The sequence below is a fragment of the Salvelinus namaycush genome, chromosome 3, assembly GCF_016432855.1.
Source record: "Salvelinus namaycush isolate Seneca chromosome 3, SaNama_1.0, whole genome shotgun sequence".
Classification (NCBI taxonomy): domain Eukaryota; kingdom Metazoa; phylum Chordata; class Actinopteri; order Salmoniformes; family Salmonidae; genus Salvelinus; species Salvelinus namaycush.
Genome location: NC_052309.1, coordinates 15,434,163 through 15,455,852, shown reverse-complemented (window position 1 = coordinate 15,455,852; position 21,690 = coordinate 15,434,163). Strand labels below are relative to the sequence as shown.

Below are 21,690 nucleotides of genomic sequence, written 5' to 3'. Positions count from 1 at the left end.
TGATAACATCCTCCTTAATTAATTGCAATACCGCTTATAATACTAAAGCTGGTTTTCTTGTATCATATTTGTATTTTCTCAGCAGCACATCCATCCAACACGCCATCATTGTAGCTCCTCCTACAGAATACTCAGGTTAGGTTGCGCCCGGTGAGTTTTATAGCAACTGTTGCCCTGTGAGGCAGCGCCATAGTCACCGTAGTCCTGGCGACTGTAACCCACCAACAACAACAACCTCTCGTTCCATCATTACCACCACACCATCCTCATCCTCATCAACCAGTCCTCAGCCCAGGTTTGAATATACTTACTATTTATACCAGCATGTGTTTTCTCTAATTCACGCCAAATGATTATACTTTATAAAATGTCTACCGTGCTATTTTTGTCATAAGCAAATTCATATCTGCTCTCCCTTATTACATGGTTAGCTAGCTGAGATAACGTTAATGTTATTTCCTTCCAGGTAACGTTAGAAAGCAATGTGCTTATTTGCGAAAGTAGCAAGCTAATAAACAACGTTTATACGCCAAAAAATGTTTTATGTTGCTAGCTTGCTAACGTTAGCTATTCTATCCGAGTTTGCTGTGGCTCATCGGCCGTGCAATGACAGCTAACGCTAGCTAGCTTGTTTTGGCTAACGCTAGTTAGCAACTAGCTAGATACAGTCAGAGCAGGTGTCTGATTTGTGTGTTTCAATGACCATCGCCAACTTCCTGGTATGATGGCTGTCAAGATACCGCACATTTTCAGTAATATTATACGAAATATAGGTAGTTACTTGCTTTGTCATTTTAAATCAATTCGAGCTACCATGTTCATTCAGTAATTATTGCTAATTGAGGTTAGCAGTAGCTTTTCCCTTTTGTCTTTGCTTGCTAGCATACACTTGGTTAACCAGCTAGCTTCCTTTGTAGCTAGCGTTGCAGAGCAGGTGCCACAAAGGCTTCGGTAGCTCACCCTGTGTTAAGCGAGAGCGGCTAGCCAAGTTAGCTAGCTAACTACTTTAGCTAAACCTTTCAATGGTTATTAATTTCAGATGTTTTTAGTTGAATGTGTCATCACAATCCATTACCCGTTAACCAGCTAGCTAATTTCATTAGTCATAACCTATCTAGCTATGGTTAGCTAGCCAGTTTGAAATGCCTATGCTATGGCACAGAGCACTATCTAGCTAACGTTAGAATTGTTTAAGCTGATGCAAAAAGTAAAAGAAACAATAGCTATCACATTGACATTTAGCTACCGTTGTAGTGTGTGTGTCAGAGAGATGGAATTGTGCTGTGAGCAGGTAGAAGAGTGAAGTTGATACTGTCTTGAAGACAAAGCACAAATAATAAATGCAGTCATCTATCAAATTTCTTTAATTGTCAAGTTACATTAGGCTAATCAAAAACAAACTGAACCTGATGATGACAGGTGTTTTTTTTTTTTTTTAGTTACTTGTGGGGTTGGGTAGGTAGCTAACTGATGGGTTAATGACAGTGTAACCACCCTGTTTCAGCTGCGTTTTGGACTCACTGGTAGTGTTCCCCTGCTCAGACATTGCATGCATCAGCCAATGGTTGCATGTTATGTCATCAACTGTGTCATTGACTGACAGATTTCTATAACATATGACATGGTTGGCTGATAGGTAAAATACCTATCCAGGCAAAATACCTATCCAGGCATTGTAAGATCTGGCAGATGTCAGCAACAGCTGGACAGAGGCGCCCACTGATTCCACCAAGCAGGGGAAATTTGGCCTAAAACTTACTGCAAATGACAGTCATGTCTCTTTATCTCACAGACATTCATGGCACGGAATACGAGGTTCATAACTTTTGAATATTCAATTCTAACTGGGATTGTACCTGGGGTTTTCAGGTGTCATTTTGTTAGGCCAACATTCTCTGACCCTCCTTGAAAACGGAGAGCAGTATAGAGTCGCTGGGACAATGAAAGGGGCAGCAGACAGTCAGGTTCTTAAGGTGGGAATTATTATTGTATCTGGAATAGACTGGGTGGCTTTGTAGTAATTATCAGGGCTATATCCCAGTTCTCTCCACCAAAGCATCATTAAAAAGGCTTTGAACACCCTTTTTACTCTCTCAAACCTCTGCAATTTGCATTAAGGTGCACCACACGTTTTATTAATCTGCAACATGGAAATATCCTAGCCATCTTTGCACTGAATGCTAGTTTGGTGTTTGCTCAGTCAAGAGTGGTGTATAGGCCTGCTGCCCAGATAAAAACATAAAATATCCTCTCATGCTACTCCTTACCGACAGACAATTTTTTACTTGATCAATTATAGGCTACATTATTGTATAGTTGTTCACAGCAAATTGTCAATGAAAGTGTAGAGACACATGGATCTATATAGATTATCAGTTTCCTCCTAGTGATCTTGAGGCTCTTATGCCCTCTTGGATGATCATTATAGATGGATTTGGACCCCTGTGCGAGGAAGGGAAAGCACCAGGTTTCTTTATGTTGCATTATCCTTCTTTACAGTCAGGTCCACTGGGAGTTCTCTGCAGCCAGCCGCAGCCCTCTGGTCCTGCTAGGGGAGAGGAACAGGTGTGTGTGGAGATGTGGGACAGGTGCACAGTGGGTCTTGGTGGGTCTCCTGACCCTAATTGTTTTTGAGCTCCCTCACATTACCTTCCCCTGACAAACAAGCCAAGAAATGACTGTTATAGTGCCTTCAGACAGTATTCACACCCCGTGACTTTTTCCACATTTTGTTATTACAAAATGGGATTAAAATGTAGTTGATTGTCTTTTTTTGTGTGTCAACAATCGACACAAAATGCTCTAATGTGAAAGTGGAAGAAAAATTCTAAACTTTGTAAAACAGAATAATAGTGTGTGTGTGTGTGTGTGTGTGTGTGTGTGTGTGTGTGTGATATATATATCACACACACACACAGTTGAAGTCGGAATTTTACATACACTTAGGATGGAGTCTTTAAAACTCGGTTTTCAACCACTCCACACATTTCTTGTTAACAAACTATCGTTTTGGCAAGTCGGTTAGGACATCTACTTTGTGCATAACACAAGTAATTTTTCCAACAATTGTTTACAGACAGATTATTTCACCTATAATTCACTGTATCACAATTCCAGTGGTTCAGAAGTTTACATACACTAAGTTGACTGTGCCTTTAAACAGCTTGGAAAATTCCAGAAAATGATGTCATGGATTTAGAAGCTTCTGATAGGCTAATTGACTTAATTTGAGTCAATTGGAGGTGTACCTGTGGATGTATTTCAGGGCCTACCTTCAAACTCAGCACCTCCTTGCTTGACATCATGGGAAACTCAAAAGAAATCATCCAAGACCTCAGAAAACAAATTGTAGACCTCCACAAGTCTGGTTCATCCTTGGGAGCAATTTCCAAACGCCTGAAGGTACCACGTTCATCTGTACAAACAATAGTACGCAAGTATTAACAACATGGGACCACGCAGCCGCCATACCGCTCAGGAAGGAGACGCGTTCTGTCTCCTGGAGATGAACGTACTTTGGTGCGAAAAGTGCAAATCAATCCTAGAACAACAGCAAAGGACCTTGTGAAGATGCTGGAGAAAAAAGGTACAAAAGTATCTATATCCACAGTAAAACAAGTCCTATATTGACATAACCTGAAAGGCCGCCAAGCAAGGAAGAAGCCACTGCTCCAAAACCGCCCTAAAAAAGCCAGATTATGGTTTGCAACTGCACATGGGGACAAAGATCATACTTTTTGAAGAAATGTCCTATGGTCTGATGAAACAAAAATAGAACTGTTTGGTCATAATGACCATCGTTTGGAGGAAAAAGGGGGAGGCATCCCAATCGTGAAGCACGGGGGTGGCAGCATCATGTCGTGGGGGTGCTTTGCTGCAGGAGGGACTGGTGCACTTCACAAAATAGATGGCATCATGAAGAAAGAAAAATTATGTGGATATATTGAAGCAACATCTCAAGACATCAGTCAGGATGTTAAAGCTTGGTCGCAAATGGGTCTTCCAAATGGACAATGACCCCAAGCATACTTCCAGAGTTGTGGCAAAAATGGCTTAAGGACAACAAAGTCAAGGTATTGGAGTGGCCATCACTAAGGGTCGGCCAACATTCACCCAACTTATTGTGGGAAGCTTGTGGAAGGCTACTGAAACGTTTGACACAAGTTAAACAATTTAAAGGAAATGCTCCCAAATACTAATTGAGTGTATGTAAACTTCTGACCCACTGGGAATGTGATGAAAGAAATAAATAAAAGCTTAAATAAGTCATTCTCTCTACTATTATTCTGACATTTCACATTCTTAAAATACTGGTGATCCTAACTGACCTAAGAGAGGGAATTTTTACTTGGATTAAATGTCAGGAATTGTGAAAAACTGAGTTTAAATGTATTTGGCTATGGTGTATGTAAACTTCCGACTTCAACTGTGTGTATATGTAGGTTTGTACAGTGACTTGCAAAAATGTTCACCCCCCCTTGGCATTTTTCCTGTTTTGTTGCCTTACAACCTGGAATTAAAATAGATTTTTTGGGGGGGGTTTGTATCATTTGATGTACACAACTTGCCTACCACTTTGAAGATGCAAAACATTTTTTTGTGTGAAAAAAAAACAGAACTTGAGCGTGCTTACCTATTAACCCCCCCCAAAGTCAATACTTTGTAGAGCCACCTTTTGCAGCAATTACAGCTGCAAGTCTCTTGGGTTATGTCTCAAAAGCTTGGCACATCTAGCCACTGGGATTTTTGCCCATTCCTCAAGGAAAAACTGCTCCAGCTCCTTCAAGTTGGATGGGTTCCGCTGGTGTACAGCAATCTTTAAGTCATACCACATATTCTCAATTAGATTGAGGTCTGGGCTTTGACTAGGCCATTCCAAGACATTTAAATGTTTCCCCTTCAACCAGTCAAGTGTTGCTTTAGCAGTATGCTTAGGGTCATTGTCATGCTGGAAGGTGAACCTCAGTCCCAGTCTCAAATCTCTGGAAGACTGAAACAGGTTTCCCTCAAGAATTCCCTGTATTTAGCGCCATCCATCATTCCTTCAATTCTGACCTGTTACCCAGTCCCTGCCGAGGAAAAACATCCCCACAGCATGATGCTGCCACCACCATGCTTCACTGTGGGGATCGTGTTCTCGGGGTGATGAGAGGTGTTGTGTTTGCGCCAGACATAGCGTTTTCCTTGATGGCCAAAAAGCTCAATTTTAGTCTCATCTGACCAGAGTACCTTCTTGCATATGTTTGGGGAGTCTCCCACATGCCTTTTGGCGAACACCAAACGTGTTTGCTTATTTTTTTCTGTAAGTAATGGCTTTTTTCTGGCCACTCTTCTGTAAAGCCCAGCTCTGTGGAGTGTACGGTTTAAAGTGGTCCTACGGACAGATACTCCCATCTCCGCTGTGGAGCTTTGCAGCTTCTTCAGGGTTATTTTTGGTCTCTTTGTTGCCTCTCTGATTAATATTCCACCCACCACTGCAACCTGTATGCTCTTATCGTCTGGCCCTCGCTACGTATTCGTCGCCAGACCCACTGGCTCCAGGTCATCTATAAGTCTTTGCTAGGTAAAGCTCCGCCTTATCTCAGCTCACTGGTCACGATAACAACACCCACCTGTAGCACGCGCTCCAGCAGGTATATCTCACTGGTCATCCCCAAAGCCAACACCTCCTTTGGCCGCCTTTCCTTCCAGTTCTCTGCTGCCAGTGACTGGAACGAATTGCAAAAATCGCTGAAGCTGGAGACTTATATTTCCCTCACTAACTTTAAACATCAGCTATCCGAGCAGCTTACCGATCGCTGCAGCTGTACATAGCCCATCTGTAAATAGCCCATCCAATCTACCTACCCCCCATATTGTTTTTATTTACTTTTCTGCTCTTTTGCACACCAGTATTTCTACTTGCACATCTATCACTCCAGTGTTAATTTGCTAAATTATAATTACTTGCTACTATGGCCTATTTATTGCCTTACCCCCTCACGCCATTTGCACACACTGTATTTAGACTTTCTTTTTTTCTATTGTGTTATTGACTGTACGCTTGTTTATTCCATGTGTAACTCTGTGTTGTTGTTTGTGTGGCACTGCTTTGCTTTATCTTGGCCAGGTCGCAGTTGTAAATGAGAACTTGTTATCATTTAGCCTACCTGGTTAAATAAAGGTGAAATAAATAAAATATTAAAAAATGCCCTCCTTGCCTGGTCCGTGAGTTTTGGTGGGCGACCCTCTCTTGGCAGGTTTGTTGTGGTGAAATATTCTTTCCATTTTTTTAATAATGGATTTAATGGTGCTCTGTGGGATGTTCAAAGTTTCAGATTTTTTTTAGAACCTAACCCTGATCTGTTCTTCTCCACAACTTTGGCCCTGACCTGTTTGGAGAGCTCCTTGGTTTTCATGGTGCCGCTTGCTTGGTGGTGCCCTTTGCTTAGTGGTGTTGCAGACACTGGGGCCTTTCAGAACAGGTGTGTGTGTTTTATAATATAAATATACTGAGATCATGTGACAGATCATATGACACTTAGATTGCACATAGGTGAACTTAATTAATGAAATAATGTGACTTCTGAGGGTAATTGGTTGGACCAGATCATATTTAAGGGCTTCATAGCAAAGGGGGTGAATACATAAACACGCACCACTTTTCCTTTTTATTTTTTAGAATTTTTTTGAAACAAGTAATTTTTTTCAATTTTCAATTTGGACTATTTTGTGCATGTCCATTACATGAAATCCAAATAAAAATCCATTAAATTACAGGTTGTAATGCAACTAAATAGGAAAAACGCCTCTGGGGATGAATACTTTTGCAAGGCACTGTATATGTATGTATTTATGTATGTATGTATGTTGAGCATCGCTTGACAACCATTTTCAGGTCAGATTTAAGTCCAAGCTGGAACTCTGCGTTTTAAGGAACATTCAGTCTTGGTACGTACAGGGCATTTGGTAAGTATTCAGACCCCTTCCCCTTTTCCACATTTTCTACGTTACAGCCTTATTCTAAAAAATATATATATATATATATATATGTTCCCTCTTCTACACACAATATCCCGTTTTGATAAAGCAAAAGCGGGTTTTTAGTTAAAAAATAATACATAAATACCTTATTTACATGTATTCAGATCCTTTGCTTTGAGACTCGAAATTGAGCTCTGGTGATCAATGAAAACAGGATGCATTCTTGAGATGTTTCTACAACTTGATTGGAGTCCACCTGTGGTAAATTCAATTGATTGGACATGAGTTGGAAAGGCACACACCTGTCTATTTAAGGTCCCACAGTTGATGGTGCATGTCAGAGCAAAAACCAAGCCATAAGGTTGAAGGAATTGTCTGTAGAGCTCCAAGACTGGATTGTGTCGAGGCACAGATCTAGGGAAGGGTACCAACACATTTCTACAGCGTTGAAGGTCCCCAAGAACACAGTGGCCTCCATCATTCTTAAATGGAAGAAGTTTGGAACCACCAAGACTTCATAGAGCTGGCTGCCAAGCCAAAGGGAGCAATTGGGGGAGAAGGGCCCTGGTCAGGGAGGTGACCAAGAACCCAATGGTCACACTGACAGAGCTCCATAATTCCTCTGTGGAGATGGGAGAACCTTCCAGAAGGACAACCATCTCTGCAGCACTCCACCAATCAGACCTTTATGGTAGAGTGGCCAGATGGAAGCCACTCCTCAGTAAAAGGCACATGACAGCCTGTTTGGAGTTTGCCAAAAGGCACCTAAAGGACTCTCAGATCATGAGAAACAAGATTCTCTGGTCTGATGAAACCCAAGATTGAACTCTTTGGCTGGAACGCTAAGCGTCACGTCTGGAGGAAACCTGGCACCATCCCTAGGGATATGCCCTATAGTGAAGCATGGTGGTGGCAGCAACATGCTGTGGGGATGTTTTTCAGCTGCAGTAGCTGGGAGACTAGTCAGGATCGAGGGAAAGATTAATAGAGCAAAGTACAGAGAGATCCTTGATGAAAACCTGCCCCAACGCGCTCAGGACTTCAGACTAGGGTGAAGGTTCACCTTCCAACATGACAATGACCCTAAGCACACAGCCAAGACAACACAGGAGTGGCTTCGGGACAAGTCTCTGAATGTCCTTGAGTGGTCCAGCCAGAGCCCGGACTTGAACCTGATCGAACATCTCTGGAGAGACCTGAAATTAGCTGTGCAGCGATGCTCCTCATCCAACCTGATAGAGCTTCAACAAAATATTGAGTAAAGGGTCTGAATACTTATGTAAATGTGATATTTCAGTTTATTTTTTATTTGCAAACATTTTCTTTTTCATTATGGGGTATTGTGTGTAGATTAATGAGGGGAAAAATCTACATACAATACCCCATAATGACAAAGAAAAAACATGTTTTTAGATAACCTAAAACACAATTTGCTAAATTATTGACCTCCTGAAAGGTGATTTCATCTCCCGCTGTCTGGTGGAAGCAGACTGAACCAGGTTTTCCTCTAGGATTTTGCCTAGCTCCATTCCGTTTCTTTATTATCCGGAAAAACTCCCCAGTCCTTAACGAGGATAAGCATACCCATAACATGACACAGCCACCACAATGAAAATATGGAGAGTGGTACTAAACATAACACTTTGTATTCAGGACATGAAGTTAATTTCTTTGCCACATGTTTTGCAGTATTACTTTAGTGCTGCCTTGTTGAAAACAGGATGCATGTTTTGGAATATTTTTATTCTGAACAGGCTTCCTTCTTTTCACTCTGTCAATTAGGTTAGTATTGTGGAGTAACTACAATGTTGTTGATCCATCCTCAGTTATCTCCTATCACAGCCATTAAACTCTCTCACTGTTTTAAAGTCACCATTGGCCTCATGGTGAAATCCCTAAGTGGCTTTCTTCCTCTCCAGCAACTGAGTTAGGAAGGACGCCTATATCTTTGTAGTGACTGGGTGTATTGATAATAACTTCTGTAATTAATAACTTCACCATGCTCAAAGAAATATTCAATGTCTGCTTTTTTATTTTTTACCCATCTACCAATAGATGCCTTTGTGAGGCATTGGAAAACTTCCCTGGTCTTTGTGTTTTGAAATTCACTGCTCAATACATAATTGTATGTGTGCGGTACAGAGATGAGGTAGTCATTCAAAAATCATGTTAAACGTTGTTATTATTGCACACAGTGTGTCTATGCAACTTATTATGTGACTTGTTTACTCCTGAAGGTATTTAGGCTTGCCACAACAAAGAGGTTGAATATGAATTACTCAAGACATTTCAGATTTTCATTTTTGATTAATTTGTAAACATTTCAAAACATAATTCCACTTTGACATTATGGGTTATTGTGTGTAGGCCAGTGACAAAAAATCTAGATATTAAATTGTCCATCATTACTGCAGTGCAAGCCTATTTGGGTAGCTTCTCAAAATAAAATCATTTCAATCTTACCTTTTTATAGCATTGCAAGCTACATCAAGAAATCTGTTACGTCATATTCCACTGAATTTGTTGTGTGGGCCCTGATGTGTTAAGAAACCTCTGCAGGCATCAATTCCAAATGAACGGAACAGACTGGCAAAAGCAACATTGGGAAAACAATGAATTTAAATGAATAAATTACAACGAATTAGCTTAATGATTATTTGCACAACCTTGATTTTAGAAGTTATTGCTGTGATCTGAGGACTCTAGTTCTAAATCATGAGCATCTGAAAGTCTGTCTTTTGACACTATTGTTGTTCTACATTGTTAAAATAGGACCCATTAGTTATAGGCTCGGCCTATTTCATAGGAACATGCAACCACTGTCGTGTGTGTGTGACTCCCTCTTGATTTATATTCAGCCGATTCCTCCCCTCTCCTCTCCATAGATGTTTAAGGCAACACACACACGCACCTCTGTGGACAGAGGACAGGATGTCAGAAACGGCTAGTTATCAGATCACATTACCACTTACCTGAAGTCAGGTGTAGGGCAAAAATAGGACCATGCCACCTGTTCCCTGGATCCTGTTCTGTTTCCAATCACTTAAAGAGCAGCTGATTCATTCAATTATTCATCCATCCATTTTCATAGCTTAGCAGCATAAACTGGGTGTTTTGTTCTCTTATCTACATCCACAGCACAGCAGCCTGTGTACACTACATGTGGATCAGACATTGTTGACCGAACAGGAGACCTTCACATGTTTAAATAAGCCCACCTCTGTCTGTCATCTCATTGTGTTTTTACATGACAAGGTGTACTGTATCACTTGTGTAGTCCTGCTCCATAATTGTAAGGGAAAGAGGGAGGCTCGCTCGGGTGGTGCTAGCACATGAGCAGATATAATACATTGCTGTAACTCCGATTTTAAGGTGTTTACGTGTCCTACTAATTTGAAAGATTGCTCAGAAAACCAGGTGTTTTAATCGGCGCATGCTTTCCTTTGATTATGATCTTACGACGATTTAAGATAGTTATGTTAACCACCTTATTGTGCTTAATGCCATACTCTGTCTACTACCATAATCATTTTAAAACCAGATTATTGGTGTGCATGGAAACCTACTCATTGCCACATAGGTCTAACATGATGGTTGCCTTTCTTCCACAGTGTTACATCCCCTCTCCAAAGCATGTTGTTTCAGGTCATTCATCAAAACATTTTTAGGTTTTGGACAATCCACTTGCTATCAGTCTCATACTGAAAATGAATATAGGAGGCATCAGAATTTTTGACTTCAACATAATGTACTCATTTTGGTTACGCCATTCAAGTTGCACCTTTATTGGCTCTGATAATGTGATGACATCTTGCTCTGATGTAATAGCCCTCCCCATTTCGTCAGCTGTCAGTCAAATTGGGAGGAAGGAGCCGGGAAGGGTGAAGGTGAGGCTACACGAGTGTTGCCCTCCTCAGTGGCCTTTGTTTCTACGTGGCTTTGTAGAACATGCAGTTGCTCAGTGGAGCACAGCGCTTAAGTGGGCCACAGGGGAGTGAGAGCAGGCTGACAAAGTGCCTAGGGATGGGGGGGGTGTAAGGTGCGGCAGGTGCCCTGTTTACATCCAGAAAGTCATTCCTCTCCTTGTCTCCTAATCATCAGGGGTCTCGTCAGGGGCAGGCTGCAGGGAGCAGGTGGGCTTTGTGTAGTATAGTCAGACAGGGCCCTGCACTTTAGCTCTCCTTTGTCAGAGTGCATGGAGCAGAAGAAAAATGGAACCTGTAGAGACTAGAGGAGAGAGCGTGACCTGCAGGTAACCTCTGGATCCATCACTTAGCCATGTCAGCATCATCTTCCTGGCACCGACTGTCACTGTCAAGTTAGATTCTGTTGTCTGCTGTGTTCCTAGCATCGCCCTGTGGTCAGGTACCTGGGCTTTTGGAGCTTTTTACACCATGTTATCAGGCTATCAGCAGAACATATGGAAAGTTAACTGAGAGACATTAAAAGGCCATCAACGAATCAGAGATGGAACAATAAGTGAATTAAGTCATATAGGATTTTCATCTTCACCGGATGCTGAGAGCTCTTCAACATGTTGAAAGTCTTTCTGCCTTGGGTTGTATCAACTGGCTAATACATTACAGAAACAAGGGGAATACTTCAACCCCTGCTGCACCATAAAAGTATAGGCTATGTTCCTTCCACTGAGAGGTTTCAGTTTGAAAGTCGTGACTGACGGCAGAACAACAGCAGCAGAATGTTCTGCCAGGTCTCTGGTTCTTTCTGTGAACAGCATGGAACCACCTGTCTGAATCAGTGCTCAACTGTTTCAGTTTTTTAGCAATAAAGGATGGGGGAAAATCCTATTAAATCCAGCCTCTTGAGTTGAATGGGAATGATGTCGCTCTCTGTGCATTCAGACCACAACACCTGTTAACCTCCGGTATATCACTGAAGATGAACAGAGAGAGAGAGAGAGAGCGAGATGGTGGAGGCCAGGCAGACCCTGGAGAGATGCAGAGCTATTAGAAGACAGGTTAATTAACCAGGAGAGGCTTGGTCATGGAAACTAAGTTGAGCAGAAGAGGGAGGGAGAAGAGGGTGGGGGCACCGCGGAGGACAGAGGAGGAGGAGAGGTGGCTGTTCTATGATTAGCCTACATGCAGCGTTACTGTGAATGTCTCCCTCTGCCCAAGTCCTCATCTCACTATACCTCTGTGTGTTCAAGGTTTGGTCGTTAGCCAATAAAGATGGATTCTAAATCACTGTTACCCTGCATTTTGGGACATCTATGGATGTGTTCCAATGCAGAGGTGAGAGAACAAAGTAAAAAAAAACATGGTTTGACAGTGGACATGACCAGATTTTCACAAAATTAACCGAAATGTGTTTGGCAATAAATAAATCAAAAGATGTCTGAATGATACAAAACAATTGGAAGTTGTAAAGAAATCCAGATTTGTGAGAGCAGAGAATGAAAGTGCAGCTCATTAGGGCTGTTAAATATTAACTGGATTTTATTGCTATGAACACAGAGACGAGAACTCGCTGCTTGGACCACTGACTCATACACTACCTTAGTGACCTAAGTACATTCTGTACTGCTGGCCACAGTTGCCTGTTGCATGGAGTGCAGCAGCTATAATATCACAGGTACAGTCAGTGTGATGGGTTCCTAGTACCGTGTGACTTACTGGAGCAATTAGGGTTAAGTGCCTTACTCAAGGGTACATTGGCAGATTGTTCATCTAGTTGGCTCCGGGACTCGAACCAGCGACCTTATTGGTTACTGGCCCAACACTTTTAACCGCTAAGCTACCTGCAATTTCTATGGTACTGCGAATGTAAAAGTGAATGTTGTGCATAGACGATTGGCACAGAAGCTTACTTCCTGTCTTGCCAGGATCTGAATGATCACTGTTCATTAGTCAACCTGTATATTATAATAATAATATTATAGTTATTGTCAAATCATTGAGGATTTCTGTCTCTGTGAGTGATATTGATTTTGAAATCCCAGACCCATGAAAACAAAAAGGAGAGCCGCACATTCTAGGAGCTCAGATGCAATAATTGAGTAATCTAATATCCAACGTTTGGACAGACAAGCTGTCTTCATCAGGGTATAATGACAAACACTGCGGGTCACTAATTTATATAGTTTCAAAGGACACACAGGTGTCTGTGATCATGGCCGGGTGTGGCTTGATGTCATTGGTTGATTTACAGATATAAATAGAACATAAAAAAAACATAAATGGATAGCATATAGTCATACAATTTGGCTAAATAGGCCTACAAACATTTACAATGAATATCAAAATCACAATAATCGCAAGAATGGCTTCAGATCGAAGTCTACTTTGAGACCGAAGGGAGCAAAGGGTCTTTTAAATTAATGATCCAGGCAGCCTCTCGTTTTAACAATAAATTGTCGAGGTCACCCCCTCTCCTAGGGAGGGTGACATGTCCGATGCTGATATAACGTAGGGACAATATAGTGGTTTGCTTCCAAAAAGTGGGCCGCAACTGGGTACGTCGAGTTTTTGCACGTGATGGTGCTACGATGCTCCGAGATTTTTAGTTTTAATTTGCGCTTCGTTTTACCCACCTCATTTTTACCACAAGAACAAGTTATAAGATAAATATCTACCTTAGTGGAGCATGTGATAACACCTTTTGATTGGGATCTCCTCCAATGGCACTTATCGTTTGAGTAGGGGTGTTAACCCCGGTGTCCTGGCTAAATTCACAATCTGTCCCTCATACCATCACGGTCACCTAATCATCCCCAGCTTACAATTGGCTCATTCATCCCCGTCCTCTCCCCTGTAACTATTCCCCAGGTCGTTGCTGTAAATGAGAATGTGTTCTCAGTTGACTTACCTGGTAAAATAAGGGTTAAATAAATTAATAAAAGTGCCTTACTCAAGGGCACATCAGCAGATGTTTCACCTAGTCGGCTCAGGGACTCAAACCAGCAACCTTTTGGTTACTGGCCCAACACTTTTTTAACCTCTAAGCTACCTGCCAATTCTATGGCACTGTGACTGAATCTGTGCATAGATGATTGGTACAGAAGCTTACTTACTGTCTTTCCAGGATCTGAATGATCACTGTTCATTAGTATATAATAATAATATTGGCAAATCATCTAGGATTTATGTAATATTGATTTTATACTCCCAGACACACCTTTTCATAAATTGTTCTGGTAATGTGTGTGCAAACCAAATTGAGAAGAAGGTTGCTTGTCGTTCGTTGCAGTGGAGTTTGTTTAGCCACTGTGGTGCTAGGCCAGAGTTCAGAGCTTGTGGTTCTCTATAGTCCCCTCCGTCTATGGCTCTGGTCGTACCCAGTTGACCAATGTGTCCTCTCTCCTGCAGGCGCCATGCAGACCCCTGAGGCAGGCGCTGAATCCGCCTCCACTGTCCACACCGCTGTGCCTGTGCAGCCTGCAGGCTCCGCCCAGCAGGTGACCTCTCAGGTGCCTGTCCAGCAACAGGTACTGTGTGTGTGTGTGTGTGTGTGTGTGTGTGTGTGTGTGTGTGTGTGTGTGTGTGTGTGTGTGTGTGTGTGTGAGTGAGATTTGTATCTAACGCTTCGCTGTGTTGTTGCAGGCCCAGACTGTTCAACAGGTTCAGCATGTATACCCAGCACAACAGGTGCAGTACGTGGAGGAGAACAGTGGCGTCTATACCAACGGGAATATGTGAGTGTTTAGTGTTGTTCACCCATTTTTTGCCACCACTCTGCTGCAGTGGCACTATACATAGTTGCTTTAATGTATTCTCTGTAGTCAATGGCAACAGCTAAAGTCACTTTGCAGCAGCATTTCTGCCACACAAACATGGCAGGGGCAGTACAAGCACAGTGAAGTAGTGTTTGAATATGTGCAGTCACCTGGAGATGACCAGGACTATCTAGAAGTGCTACGGAGTCTTCTCCTGGGCTTGGGGAACAGGATACACTCTCTACTGACTAGCCCAGGCTGTGGCTGTCCCATAGTGACAGACACACAGTCACAGACAGACAGTGGTCTCTGAGGGAGGGGCTCAGGGAGGGGTACAGCCCGGCTAACAGGCGAGCTGAACACAGTCTCACTTCAGGGCAGAACAAGTGAGCTGAGCACACACTTACACACTATCTATTTGAGTCTGTTAAATGTGTGTTAGTACCACATTCTTGTCTCCTCCACAGAAGTAGACAGAAAAGAGTACAGTAATGTCTTCTACATGAAAAAGGGCAGTGGATATTTCTTACAGTTCAGATGATTTGTCAACAAGAATCATGCCAGTGCCCCAAACTTTAAAAGTGCAGTAACTGCAGTCAACATTATTTTGGATGCAGTAATTGCAGAATAAAAGCGGTTATTTTGGACACAGCATACTGCAGTTATACTGACCTCTGACTGCAATTTTTTTTTGTACGGTCAGAGTTCTGGCATAGGTCTTATAAAAGGTTGAGAGAGAATATGTTTCTGGTCCACTTGAATTGAGACCTGCTATCATAAAGGGAGTTGTGTCAAGCCACTGAAGGGTGCCATTATATCAGAGGCCAGGTTAATGGAGTGACTGCAGTCAAAATGACAAACACAGAAATCTCTGTCAGCACGGCCACTCCTCAGGTGATTTGAGTAACTATGGAAACTCCACTTTTAATAACACAGGAATATTGCATGCCCACGAAGGCTCAGAATGGTACCGCTAATTCACATCCAATAGGCACTCTAGCACTCTATTGAAACTTGCCTTTATGTAAAGGGAAATTATCCTGAACCTATTGCTCTGGGGGGAAATGTGTAACTTTTTCCTCCACTATTTTTGCCCAGACGGACATACTCGTACTCCGAGCCCCAGCTGTACAGCCAGAACAGTGGAGGGAGCTACTTTGACACGCAGGGCAGCTCATCCCAGGTGTCCACGGTGGTGTCATCCCATGGCATGGCCAACAACGGAGGGGGGAACGGGGGGCTGACCATGGGTCTGGCTGGGGGGCAGATCATCAGCAGCTCTGGGGCCTACCTCATCGGGGGCAACACCATGGATAACTCTGCCCCCCACCCAGCAGCCCAGACCACCCGAGCCTCCCCGGCCACTGTGAGTGTACGGCCCCCCTCTACTTACTATTCTCCGTCCCTGTCTGTCCCTGTCTGTCCCCGTCCGTCCCTGTATGTCTGTCTGTCTGTCTGTCTGTCAGGCCACTCTCTTCTGCCTGTCATAATGCATGTCTGAAGCCTTTCTTCAGTAACTATAGCACCACTTAGCTACTTCATGTCGGTGTCTGAGAATGTCTGTAATTGTGTTGTCTCCCTATTTCCTGTGGTCTTCTCAGCTAGTACTTCAGTTTTCTATAGTCATCTACCCATCCAGTACTGTGTGAAACGGAATTTCCTCTCTTGTGCTGTGTTTTAGCTAAGGTGTAAATAAATAGTAATCTCCACCATAATATTTGTTGGTTCTGCTTTACTGTGTAGCGAAGCGTTTAGACTTGAGTGCAGTCCACCGCAGTGGATCTGTGCTACCTTCTGGTGGCTGAATATGGTAGTTTCACAATATGGTAGTTTCACAGCTTCTGAGATAATTTCTTATATTATTGTGGTGTTAACTTTTTTCATTGTTTTGCTTGACTTTCAAAAGAAGAAGTATGTCCATGTACAGACAGACAGAATTTAAGTTTAAACTGACTTCGCAAAGCTGGGCTTTTAGGAGTAATTTGGATGATGCTTGCTTTAGGATCTGTCCTGGATTTTCAGATTTTCTATGTGTCAGTATTTTCATTGTTCTACTGCAACTTCGTCCTTTGTTGTTTTTCCTTCCATTTTTTTTGCTCCTTGGTCTATCAGATTGAAATGGCGATTGAGACGCTCCAAAAGACTGAAGGTTTATCCAGTCAGAGAAGCTCGCTGCTCAACAGCCATGTAAGTCACCACTCTAAACGCCTCACCTTGCCTGCATAGCTGTGCTCCCTCTCTTCTAGTATCTCCAGCTCTCCCTCTCTTCTGGTATCTCTAGCTCTCCCTCTCTTCTAGTATCTCCAGCTCTCCTTCTCTTCTAGTATCTCTAGCTCTCCTTCTCTTCTGGTATCTCTAGCTCTCCATCTTCTGGTATCTCTAGCTCTCTCTCTCCCCCTCTTCTAGTATATCCAGCTCTCTTTCTCCCCCTCTTCTAGTATCTCCAGCTCTCTCTCCCCCTCTTCTAGTATCTCCAGCTCTCTCTCCCCCCCTTCTAGTATCTCCAGCTCTCTCTCTCTTCTAGTATCTCCAGCTCTCCCTCTCTTCTAGTATCTCCAGCTCTCCCTCTCTTCTAGTATCTCCAGCTCTCCCCCTCTTCCAGTATCTCTAGCTCACCTTCTCTTCTAGTATCTCTAGCTCACCTTCTCTTCTAGTATCTCTAGCTCTCCCTCTCTTCTAGTATCTCCAGCTCTCCCTCTCTTCTAGTATCTCTAGCTCTCCTTCTCTTCTAGTATCTCCAGCTCTCCCTCTCTTCTAGTATCTCTAGCTCTCCCTCTCTTCTAGTATCTCCATCTCTCTCCCCCTCTTCTAGTATCTCCATCTCTCTCCCCCTCTTCTAGTATCTCCAGCTCTCTCTCCCCCTCTTCTAGTATCTCCAGCTCTCTCTCTCTCTCTTCTAGTATCTCCAGCTCTCCCTCTCTTCTAGTATCTCCAGCTCTCCCTCTCTTCTAGTATCTCCAGCTCTCCCTCTCTTCTAGTATCCCTAGCTCTCCCTCTCTCTCTTCCTCTCTTTCACTCTGTGGTGATGGGGATGCCTCCTGTGCTCTGATTTAAATGTTTCACTCCTTTAGTTAATTGTGCTTTTAATGCTAGGTCAGTGGGTGATGGTATTTTACAGACAAGTGGGGGAGGGTGACACATGGGACTATCTGCTAGTGACATACCTGTGTGTAATTGACACCATACACCCCCCCCCCCCCCCCCTCCCCCGCAGCTGCAGTGGCTACTGGATAACTATGAGACAGCGGAGGGGGTGAGTCTGCCTCGCTCCACCCTCTACAACCACTACCTGCGCCACTGCCAGGAGCAGAAGTTGGACCCGGTCAACGCTGCTTCCTTTGGGAAACTCATCCGCTCCATCTTCATGGGGCTCCGCACGCGTCGCCTGGGCACACGGTGAGCTACTGAGAGAACAGACACACTCTAGTATTGACCTCTCTCTCTCCTCTTCTTCTAGCCTATCTCTACGTCTTCAGCCCTGCTCTCTCTTCTCTTCTTCTATCCTATCTCTACGTCTCCAGTCCTCCAGTCCTGCTCTCTCTTCTTCTTCTATCCTATCTCTACGTCTCCAGTCCTCCTGTCCTACTCTCTCCTCTTCTTCTATCCTATCTCTACGTCACCAGTTCTCCAGTCCTACTCTCCTCTTCTTCTATCCTATCTCTACGTCACCAAATCAAATCAAGTTTATTTTATATAGCCCTTCGTACATCAGCTAATATCTCGAAGTGCTGTACAGAAACCCAGCCTAAAACCCCAAACAGCAAGCAATGCAGGTGTAGAAGCACGGTGGTTAGGAAAAACTCCCTAGAAAGGCCAAAACCTAGGAAGAAACCTAGAGAGGAACCAGGCTATGAGGGGTGGCCAGTCCTCTTCTGGCTGTGCCGGGTGGAGATTATAACAGAACATGGCCAAGATGTTCAAAATGTTCATAAGTGACAAGCATGGTCAAATAATAATCAGGAATAAATGTCAGTTGGCTTTTCATAGCCGATCATTAAGAGTTGAAAACAGCAGGTCTGGGACAGGTAGGGGTTCCATAACCGCAGGCAGAACAGTTGAAACTGGAATAGCAGCAAGGCCAGGTGGACTGGGGACAGCAAGGAGTCATCATGCCCGGTAGTCCTGACGTATGGTCCTAGGGCTCAGGTCCTCCGAGAGAGAGAAAGAAAGAGAGAAGGAGAGAATTAGAGAGAGCCAAGATTTTCAAAATGTTCATAAATGACAAGCATGGTCAAATAATAATCAGGAATAAATGTCAGTTGGCTTTTCATAGCCGATCATTAAGAGTTGAAAGCAGCAGGTCTGGGACAGGTAGGGGTTCCATAACCGCAGGCAGAACAGTTGAAATTGGAACAGCAGCAAGGCCAGGTGGACTGGGGACAGCAAGGAGTCATCATGCCCGGTAGTCCTGACGTATGGTCCTAGGGTTCAGGTTCTCCGAGAGAGAGAAAGAAAGAGAAGAGAATTAGAGAGAGCATACTTAAATTCACACAGGACACTGGATAAGACAGGAGAAGTACTCCAGATATAACCAACTGACCCTAGCCCCCGACACATAAACTACTGCAGCATAAATACTGGAGGCTGAGACAGGAGGGGTCAGGAGACACTGTGGCCCCATCCGATGATACCCCCGGACAGGGCCAAACAGGAAGGATATAACCCCACCCACTTTGCCAAAGCACAGCCCCCGCACCACTAGAGGGATATCTTCAACCACCAACTTACAATCCTGAGACAAGGCCGAGTATAGCCCACAAAGATCTCCACCACAGCACAAACCAAGGGGGGGCGCCAACCCAGAGAGGAAGACCACGTCAGTGACTCAACCCACTCAAGTGACGCACCCCTCCTAGGGACGGCATGAAAGAGCACCAGTAAGCCAGTGACTCAGCCCCTGTACTAGGGTTAGAGGCAGAGAATCCCAGTGGAGAGAGGGGAACCGGCCAGGCAGAGACAGCAAGGGCGGTTCGTTGCTCCAGAGCCTTTCCGTTCACCTTCACACTCCTGGGCCAGACTACACTCAATCATATGACCTACTGAAGAGATAAGTCTTCAGTAAAGACTTAAAGGTTGAGACCGAGTCTGCGTCTCTCACATGGGTAGGCAGACCGTTCCATAAAAATGGAGATCTATAGGAGAAAGCCCTGCCTCCAGCTGTTTGCTTAGAAATTCTAGGGACAATTAGGAGGCCTGCGTCTTGTGACCGTAGCGTACGTGTAGGTATGTATGGCAGGACCAACTCGGAAAGATAGGTAGGAGCAAGCCCATGTAACGCTTTATAGGTTAACAGTAAAACCTTGAAATCAGCCCTTGCCTTAACAGGAAGCCAGTGTAGGGAAGCTAGCACTGGAGTAATATGATCAAATTTCTTGGTTCTAGTCAGGATTCTAGCAGCCGTATTTAGCACTAACTGAAGTTTATTTAGACCAGTCCTCCAGTCCTACTCTCTCTCCTCTTCTTCTATCCTATCTCTACGTCACCAGTTCTCCAGTCCTACTCTTCTCTTCTTCTATCCTATCTCTACGTCACCAGTCCTCCAGTCCTACTCTCTCTTCTCTTCTTCTATCCTATCTCTACGTCACCAGTTCTCCAGTCCTACTCTCTCTCCTCTTCTTCTATCCTATCTCTACGTCACCAGTTCTCCAGTCCTACTCTCCTCTTCTTCTATCCTATCTCTACGTCTCCAGTCCTCCAGTCCTACTCTCTCTTCTCTTCTTCTATCCTATCTCTACGTCACCAGTTCTCCAGTCCTACTCTTCTCTTCTTCTATCCTATCTCTACGTCTCCAGTCCTCCAGTCCTACTCTCTCTCCTCTTCTTCTATCCTATCTCTACGTCTCCAGTCCTCCAGTCCTACTCTCTCTCCTCTTCTTCTATCCTATCTCTACGTCTCCAGTCCTCCAGTTCTGTTCTCTGTATCTCCTCTAACTCCTGCAGTTGAGTATTTCCCTTTTCCTTGGCCTTTATTTTTTTCCCCTCTGTCTTCATTAGGATTTCTTGTTTGGTATTACAGCATGTTTGATTGGTATAGTGTTCTTCAGTACTGAGAACAGTTAGCTGATCATTCCTGACTGTGTGTGTTGCAGAGGGAACTCGAAGTACCACTACTATGGGATCCGGTTGAAGCCGGACTCTCCTCTCAACAGACTGCAGGAGGACATGCAGTATATGGCCCTCAGACAGCAGCCTGTCCAACAGAAACAGAGGTACAACACACACACACATACAGCCTTTCATACACACACACACACACACACACACACACACACACACACACACACACACACACACACACACACACACACACATACAGTACTGACTGAGGCATTGTTATTGTAGGTTTAAGCCGATGCAGAAGGTTGATGGTGTATCTGGGGAGAACTTCTCAGGCGGAGGCCAGCACACCCCCAGTGCAGCGGAGCAGACTGTCATCGCACAAAGCCAGCACCACCAGCAGTACCTGGGTGAGTGAGCAGTGTGTATGCTTACTAACTGACTTGCAGCGTCAATAGATTGATACCGTTTGATGCTCCCAGAAGGTCTATTTCTTGACACAATTTGTTTGATAGTAAGTGCTCCTCTGCTGAGTTCTGTAAGCAGTCTCCTAAGTGTTCCTCTGCTGAGTTCTGTAAGCAGTCTCCTAAGTGTTCCTCTGCTGAGTTCTGTAAGCAGTCTCCTAAGTGTTCCCCTGCTGAGTTCTGTAAGCAGTCTCCTAAGTGTTCCCCTGCTGAGTTCTGTAAGCAGTCTCCTAAGTGTTCCTCTGCTGAGTTCTGTAAGCAGTCTCCTAAGTGTTCCTCTGCTGAGTTCTGTAAGCAGTCTCCTAAGTGTTCCTCTGCTGAGTTCTGTAAGCAGTCTCCTAAGTGTTCCTCTGCTGAGTTCTGTAAGCAGTCTCCTAAGTGTTCCTCTGCTGAGTTCTGTAAACAGTCTCCTAAGTGTTCCTCTGCTGAGTTCTGTAAGCAGTCTCCTAAGTGTTCCTCTGCTGAGTTCTGTAAGCAGTCTCCTAAGTGTTCCTCTGCTGAGTTCTGTAAGCAGTCTCCTAAGTGTTCCTCT

The 21,690-nt window shown here is 43.9% G+C and overlaps 1 protein-coding gene across 1 annotated transcript in view; it reads left to right on the top strand.

The window, feature by feature from the left end:
* The first annotated feature begins 212 nt into the window (after positions 1-212).
* The window catches only part of LOC120045006 (transcription factor RFX3-like), a 28,954-nt gene continuing 7,476 nt past the window's right edge, over positions 213-21,690 (top strand). The window contains exons 1-8 of the mRNA XM_038989810.1: positions 213-295; positions 14,292-14,419; positions 14,526-14,617; positions 15,737-16,004; positions 16,751-16,825; positions 17,853-18,034; positions 20,727-20,846; positions 20,980-21,104. Coding sequence (XP_038845738.1) covers positions 14,297-14,419; positions 14,526-14,617; positions 15,737-16,004; positions 16,751-16,825; positions 17,853-18,034; positions 20,727-20,846; positions 20,980-21,104 — 985 coding nt within the window. The 5' untranslated portion in view covers positions 213-295; positions 14,292-14,296. The remainder of the gene's footprint in view (positions 296-14,291; positions 14,420-14,525; positions 14,618-15,736; positions 16,005-16,750; positions 16,826-17,852; positions 18,035-20,726; positions 20,847-20,979; positions 21,105-21,690) is intronic.